Below are 8,495 nucleotides of genomic sequence, written 5' to 3'. Positions count from 1 at the left end.
TCAGCAGGATGCTGCATCCCTATTGACTGAGGTGCACAGTATGAGATGCTGTTATGCTCTAGTTGAGAACAACACTATACCAAAGAGAAAGATGTTTCTGGCCTGTACTATTGTTTGTCTCTTTGTACATGGTATTTTTAAAACCAGCAATAGATTATAAGATCACACTGTTATTGCTAAGCGTAAGTGCATCTGAAGTTCCCATTGGTCTTAAGAGATGCAGAGGACATTTTGTATCTGCTGGGAAAATATTTCTGTTCTTTCCAAAAGCTCTTTAAATGCTACTGAGTAGAAAGATGAATTCAGTAATATTTTGAAGGCTATCTCCATACTACCAAGAGTTTAGTATGTGTTCATTGGGTGGAAGAAATTTATTGGATCAAGCTATTTAAGCAGTGAAGAATAATTAAATTACTCAGAAGATTGTAGACTGGCATTTTTTCTTGCTCTCCATTCTGTAAAAGGAACTGGGAGGAAAGCATGAAGAGCCTTCCAAATATGCTGAGTCTCTTGTGTCTTCATGGGTTCTTAAGACTTTAATCCCACATAATTTTTTGGTACTCCTTTTCCATAGCTGTTCAAATCTAATTTTTTCAGTGAGACTTTTGCTGGCAAAACTGTAAAACTGGCAGAGTAGCTAGTTGTGCCACTTGTTGCTCTTAAAGCACTGTTTATTTTACTGGATTTCCATTTTGCATGCAAGCTTCTGTACAACACACAAGAACAAAATACTTCATGGGAGACATAGAGACAAACAAGTAAAAGTATTTATGCTGAAATTCTGGGGTATGTAGGTTGCAGTCCCCACTTCCAGTGGCTTGCAGTTGCTTGATACATACCCAGAATTTCAAGCTCTTTTGACATGCTCTGGAAATCACTCACAGTGGCCTTAGTGCATCTAGGTGCTACATTAAGAAGTCTTATACTGTAAAAATACACTGTGAACTGGGTATTCTCCTTTTCTTGGCTGTTCATATGGAGAAATGTGAAAAAATTAAGGGGTAGGTTTTGTGGTGGTTTGTTGGGTCTTTCCCAAATAAAGACAGACTTCATTCTCCAGTCACTGAAATATAACGATAACATAGTTGAATTTGTTCATTTCAATGAACTGTGATTATAAATAAGATTTACCTATACGGATTAATTTGAGGTATGGGTAAAAATTACATTCTTTGTGTAGTTTTTTAAAAGTTTCTGTATGACTGCAGATCCTTGATGTCACCTTGAGAAAATTAATCAAAATGTGTTCTGATTTGGCTGCCCTGACTACCAGGGTAGATGTGTAGTTTTCAATCTTTGAACATTTTGTTGATCGAAGTAAGAACAGAGTGTCGATTTATAACTTTTGACAGCTTCAGCAATGGCCCTTTCTGTCAGGTAGTGTCATGCATAGAGAGAGAAACAAGCACAGCTGCTATCCTTAATTTATTTTGATAAAACACCAGTCACTTTAACTGTAACCAAATTTAGATACTTGCATGTCAAGGTCTTTTATGAGCATGGACCCCTAAGCTGATGATACTAATTTTATTTTCATACTTAACAGGGAAATTCTTTATGAAGTTCATTAAGAGTTCTGTTTTGTGTCTACTGTGCTGTATCTGCATCCTAAAGTGAAGTTGTGCCCTTCTACAAGTCAAAAGGAATTTCTCCACTTCTGCTTTACCAGAGAATTTCCTAATGCTCTGCAATACACACACACACAAAATCAACCAACCAAACAAAAATATTGTGAAATATTATCTTTTAAAGTTATTTTAACTCATAGATAGGGTAGATTTTTTCACTATGTTGATAACAAACAAATTTCTCTTTGCCTGTCATTATGAAGACCCTACTCAAACTCTAATGAGTATTTTTTCCTCCAAAATGTATTTTCTGGATAATTACTTCAAGGGCATTTATTCTAATTGCTTTTTAATATTTCTTTTTTTCAGGGAGTGCTGGAACACCTGTTGTCTTCAATGAAAATGGAGATGCTCCTGGACGCTATGATATTTTCCAGTATCAAATCACCAATAAGAGTACAGAATACAAAGTAATTGGTCAGTGGACTAACCAACTTCATCTAAATGTAAGTGCTAGTTTGATTTTGATGCTGATACTGGAGAATATTTGAGTATTATATTATTTCAAAACACTTAAAAAATTATTTCTTCTCTGTCAGTAGTCAGAAGAAAGCTCTTCTAGTCTGTTCTTCAGAAGGCAGTAAAAGACAACACAATAACAAGAATGAAATACTTTATACTTTCAAGTAGCTTGGCTTGTGTATTTACCTGCTCCTTTAAGAGATATTTTAGAATAATTATATATCTGGTATTCCTCAGATTGATTATGAAGTTAGGCAGGGAAATAGTAGCTCATCCTTCAAAAGGATGTGTCAGACAAAATGACAGGTATCTGTATTTCAAATAACTTTGACAGGATGGAAATGTATTTAGTAGAAGAGAGGTTTGGACTCTAACAACTTCTGATATAGTTGAAACAGTCAGATGACAAACTACTGTGTTAAAAATATTTCTTTAATATAAAGAGACAATCTGGAATTTCTATATAGCTAGCTAGGATTAGTGTAGTCTCTTATTACTTAATAGCAGAAGAAACAAAACACACAACTTACCCATCCTTAGTAGATGTTTCTTATTGCTGCCTTAATGTGCTCTGCAGGTTTTGTGGTATTGAAGCCCCACCTGTGCATGGAATTAAATTAAAATCACCATCTCAATAAGATTCAGAGAATCCAATATGCAATATTTATTTGACAGCTAAACATCAATGTAACTTGAGAACTCATTGGGTTCAAGGCATTTCTTTCTGTCAAAAGATGGTTCCATGCAAGGAGAGTTACAGTCATGAGAAAACCAAAATGAGGTTGACCTATTTTCTTGTTAGCTGTGCAGATTTTACAGGCTTTAGTTGATGTATATTAGCCAGTTGGGTAGCTCTGCAAATCTGAAATACCAACTGTTGTTTTGCTAAGGGCTGATGGGAAGGGCAACAGTTTGAATTGACTACTAGATTCACCAAAGGGAGTTTATTCAGGGACTTTAATCAAACCACAAAAAGCAGGTTTCAAACATCTTTGGTTTTTGGTGCAAGAGGTTCCTTAAGAAGAGTACCAAAGACAGTGTAGTAAATATTTACAAATTATTCTCCTGTTAAGACTACTTTGCAATAATTATCTGTGTGCTACCCATGGAAAAGCATATGATAGCTCCTCATTTTCAGCCACAGCTGTTAAACCACTTTACAATATCTACCATTTAAAATCTCTCAACTACTTGGCAAGGACGCCTTTTTTTTCATTTAATTCTTCTGTGCAAATAGAAAAAACTCTACCAACAGAAACTGTGTACCAGATTGTGTGACCTTGTTATCTCCCTCCACTGATCTGTTGGAAGGCACAAGAGGAAAAAAAAATGCTTAAAAAGGTTTAAAGACTAATACTAAAAAACAATATCTGAAAAACATTAGAGTTAGATCCTTGTCATAACTATTATAACATACATTCCAGATCTACATGATTGCTACATTTTTTTCTGAAAAGTTAGTGTTTATTAAGTGAGCTGAAAAACTGACACATTTTGTGCAAATGCTAGTACTGACATAACCGTTACATAGTAGTAGCTAAAAGCTACCTTAGAATTTGCTTCAGTTTTAAATTCCATTACATTTTGCCTTTTTCTATCCCCCGGTACACTGCTAAATTTTTTACTAAGCCTGTAGCTTTTCAGTCACATTATTTCTGCCTGATGTATGTGTACTCCAGGGAGTTATCTGACATAGGATTAGATTGGCTGCTACTCAGACTACTGAAACCACACCATGCTAACCGCATTGACCACAAAGCTAACAGGAAAGGGTTTATCTAAGGACACCCCTTGTTAGCTCTTGTTAAGAATGGATGTGTTAGGATGTTCTTTGCCTCTCTCTTTCTGTCTCTTTTTTTCAACTCCATGAGCTCACACGCTGGATGCAACTGGTTGTCCAAGCTCACGGGTGAGCTCTGTCTAGCGTGTGGAGCGATGGAGATGCAAATGGGCTGGCACACTGCTCTGTGGTGGGTGTTTCTGCTCTGAGCCCCATGCTGAGGCCCTGCTCCTGTCCCACCAGCCCCTGCTCTGCTGCACACCCTCTGTGCACAGGGACTACGGTGTCAGCAGGCACATGGGGCTCAGACCTTGTGCCCAGTGCAGCTGGATTGATTTGGCAAGGAGAGACTTCTCTTCCTACCTTGCACTGCTGTTTGCACTTACCCATTTTTATTTAAAGCCTGGAAGATTTTGAAAGGGACAACTGAGCTCTATTTCTGAAAGTCTCTCAGGGCTTGAGATGCTGGATGCTGATCTCCATCAGTGTCTGCAGGTGCTGGTGCAGTAACAATGAAGAGGGAAGTCATAATAGGGTTGGTACAGTTTGTTTCCATCTATTTCAATATTCACTAAACTTACCATATATCTATGGTAGTTAAGCACATAATGATCGGCTGTGGCAAAGCTGTTGCCTCCTCTCACTAGACAAAATGTACCAAACCCAAGTAATCTTTGTGAATGATTTGTCAATACTACAAATCATGATAGTGCAAATTAGGTAGTGCCTTTGATTTCCAGTGAGTCAGAGGGAACACAGTGGATGTTGTAATTGATTTCAGTGAAAACATCTATATTTATTGAAAGCAAAGCAGTACTAAGATGACAGAGCACTTTTTCCCTTGCTGTTCTGTATAGCAGATGCTTTTAAACTATAATAGTTTTCCCACTGTATTCTACTTTCTCCTGTAGTTTCCTCTTAATGAGGATGCATGCAACTATGATTTTTTATTTCTCTGTCAGCTGGATAGCTACCCTTTATAGATACTTCTAAGCTAGTTTTTATGGATATTTCTTCCTCAAATTGTATGGTAACATATAGCTATAATGTGTTTATGCTTGTCTTCATCTATACTGCTGGTGTTTGGCTTCAGAAAATTTATAGCTTTTAGTCACATTTTTATTTTCTATGAAAAAAAAAATAATGAAAGTACCAGGTCTGTAGTACAGTTCAACCTCTGGAAAAATTACCATACCTAGATTAGAACATGTCTTGCATCTAAATAACTGAAAATGTTTCCTTTTTTATTTCAAATTTTTCCCCCCTTTTTTGTTCTCATTTTCCTTATGATGGTCTTTGATAATTTCCCTGTTGGATTTTGACTGTGGGTCTCTGTTGTGTGGGCTATGGCTCCTCACCCAGTAGCCAGCCCTGGTCTTGTCTCTGTCCCCAGCTGTCAGGATTCAGGATTCAGGATTCAAGATTCCTCTGCTGGTGTCTCAAAATTTTCATTGACACCTCTGGTCCTTGTGGTCAAGCTTCAGACTTGTTTCTGGTGCAGTGCTGGCTTTCCCTTTGGCATGAAGTGCAGATGCTGGCTAGATAAAGACTGTATCATGCTCCCTAAGGGGCTGTCTGTCAGGAGGCTTCACCAGCTGCAGAAACCCTTCTGGCAGCGATGCTTGTTTCTCCCTCTAGTCCTCAGTAACATCAATGCTCTCCTTTAGGAAGACTGACCTTTCAGATTTCCTTTAAAGCAGCTATAGCTTCCAGATACAGAATTTTGTGATTATTGAGCATCACTACTCATGCAATTCTTGCAAAACAAATGCATGTTTGACGATGCTGAGAGATACAATATAGAAGTTAATTTAAAAAAGATTAATGACATTAAAAATTTAAATTTTGTGTGATTCTTGAGTTTGAATAAGGTATCTCAGTCTTTGACAGATGCAAGAAAACTCTGAAAGTAGATATTTAGATACATCAAACTATAATTTCAAAGAACTTGATTGTCTTTTATACAAATATCACCTTACATGATTCTGACAGTGCACTTTTACACCTGTTTTAAAGTCCTTTTACTCTCTAAGGTTGCCTGACCTTAAGTTATGTTAATGTACTGAAAATAAACAGACCCTATAAATTTTTAGTATCACTTTGAAGGAAAAAATAAATGCCTTAGAATTTCAGATCATTGACTATATGTCAACTGTCAGCGTTTTCTATTGTTTGCTTTCCTGCATTTTCTTTTCTTTATCAGTAGAAGAAGATAATATTTTATTTTTCTTCCCCAGGAAAATAATAGCTAAATAGTTTAAACAATTAAATAGCTAAATAAAAAATGAATCTGGCTTTCATAATTAATAAAAAGCCAGGAGAAGGTAGCTTTTTCTGCAAAGGTTATGCTTTATTCATATTTTAATAGTATTTTGCATACCAGGTCACATGTAAAAGTTCTCTACAAATGTGTGGGTTTAGCAAATTTGAGCTCTCAACCATGTAATCTCAGCAGCAGGAAGGTTTTTAAAAACAAACTTGCTGTTCCTGGCATTTACGACTTGAAATCAACATCCTTTTATGATTAATAATGAATTCCCTCTTAGAAACTGTGTTCTGTTTTGCACGTGTTGTAATAAGGGCTAGATTGAAATGTTGACTGATGGCTTTTGTCAGTAGCAGTAAACAGAAGTAGTTCAAGTCTTAAAGTTTTAATAACAAGTTTCTCCGTTTTCTTTCCTTAGAAACCTGTTCAATTTGTTCTGGTTTGTTTCTGAGGGATTTTTCCCCCCTTCTTTAAAAATGTTCTATATTGAAATTTATACACCAGTTGGAAAAAGAAAAGTTGAAACATTTAAGGATTTTGAAATACAGTATTTTTACTTTAAATAAAAATCCTTTTTAATATACTTGGAAGCATGATCAGATTTAATTTCAAGCTTATACATTGTTTTGATCTATCAAAATCTGAGATTAAAGATCCTAAACTGAAAATATGTGTAGATCCAAATCCATATTCTTCCAAGTTAGTAATTTTGATTGGTGGGACATCAGCTAGACACAATTATTGGAGCTTTCAGGATGAGGTATTTAGCTGATAAGGTTAAAAATCTTGAGTGGATATCCATTTATATGATACTATTCCTTAAGAAAAAAAACAAAGCTTATTAAAACACTATATGCCTCAAATGAAAACAGTGACATTTTAAAGAAATAATTCACTTGCGCTTGTTTTGTGTTTGCTTTCTTTTAATCAGAGTTCTGTTGAAAGGCAAGAAAAATTTTACTATAACAGATTTTTAACATTCTTTTAGAAATAGTAAGATGCATAAGTTTCATGAGCAGTATGAACTGTGGATATCAATGACTCAGGGACATTTTTTTTTTTTTCTGTAATTATCTTGATTTATTATGAAAAAAAACATAAATTAAAATTACACTGATTCGATGAACTATCAGAGAGGCAGCCATAATCATCATCAGCCTTAAGCACAATGTTTGGTGAACTAGTAGAAACTGGGAACCCCACAAGGACAATGAGCTTCCCTTCCAGCAGCGGTGATAGAATGATGAAAATGCAGGACTCTTTTTATGTAATCCTGGAGAGTCCTGCATGTATGAGACTTCAGAGAAGGGTTAGATGCTTGCCTGGTACCTGCTAATGCTGTAAGTTCTAGCATAGACAACAGCTACTGGACATAGCAGGTGGTCTGGATTATGCATGGCTGGCAGCAAGTCTGCAGTGAATTGCTTTATGAGGTTCCAGTGTGAAACATGGAATATCAGCATGTTTCCCTCCCAGTCTCTTCCATCTTACTCCTGTCACCCACAGAAATGTATTGATGTATTATAGTTTGAAGACTGAGCTGCCCTTTAAACCTACAAGCAAAATATTCATGCTTAAAAACAAAAATGGGAAATTAAGTTACTCTAATTATTGTTCATTTGTGTTATATACTGGAAGTCTACTGGTAAATTAAAAATCATTAAATGGGAAACAAAAGAGACATTCGGTGGTTACAATATGATGAAAAAGAACAATCAGCAGTTAGCAAAACACTACTATATGATTATTTTTTTCTGTTTGCTTTGCTGCAATTAATCTTATTCTTCATTCCTTTAGTATAGTCAACTAATATTTATCCAGGACTTTTCATCCTGAGAAACCCCCAGATACTTTTTTTTTTCTCCCATTATTTAAAGACAGTGAGTAATTTATTATCCGTATTTCCAAAATGGTATCCCTGATTTTAGTGGTGATATTGTGATTGTACAGCTAATGACAGGGAATGAAGAAATGAAGAATGTGTAGTTAATCTCACTGTAACTTCAGTTTGTAGTAAACATATTTAGTGTTGAGCAGGACAATAGGATATTCCCAGAATTACTGGATCAAATTGCAGTAATGTTTCCAGTAACTCCATGACTTGAGGTGAAGCTCCCGCTTTGGAAAGCATAGGCATAAAGCTAAGCATTGGCTTTGGAATGGTTAACTGGGATTTGCATCACCAAAGGCCATTGTAGCAAGGAACTCCTGGACTTGTGATGTAATCCCTCTGTTCTCCTCCCTAGTGCTATGACATCATTAGCAGAACTGTGACTTCACTTTGAAAAGTGGAGTAACTTGAAAGAGCACAGCTGCAAGCAGTGAGGACGATCAGCCATTTAAAAATATGCCTGTAGGG

At 36.0% G+C, this 8,495-nt stretch overlaps 1 protein-coding gene across 1 annotated transcript in view; it reads left to right on the top strand.

Annotated features, from left to right (window-relative positions):
* GRM8 (glutamate receptor, metabotropic 8) overlaps window positions 1-8,495 on the top strand; it is a 339,426-nt gene that overhangs the window by 266,383 nt on the left and 64,548 nt on the right. Inside the window, exon 7 of the mRNA XM_010003390.1 lies at window positions 1,938-2,074. Within this exon, the coding sequence (XP_010001692.1) occupies window positions 1,938-2,074 (137 nt within the window). The remainder of the gene's footprint in view (window positions 1-1,937; window positions 2,075-8,495) is intronic.

This window comes from Chaetura pelagica, unplaced genomic scaffold (genome assembly GCF_000747805.2).
Source record: "Chaetura pelagica isolate M959 unplaced genomic scaffold, ChaPel_1.0 scaffold57, whole genome shotgun sequence".
NCBI classification, from domain to species: Eukaryota; Metazoa; Chordata; class Aves; order Apodiformes; family Apodidae; genus Chaetura; species Chaetura pelagica.
The sequence above is the reverse complement of the archived record's forward strand: the minus strand, read 5'-3'. Positions and strand labels throughout refer to the sequence as shown.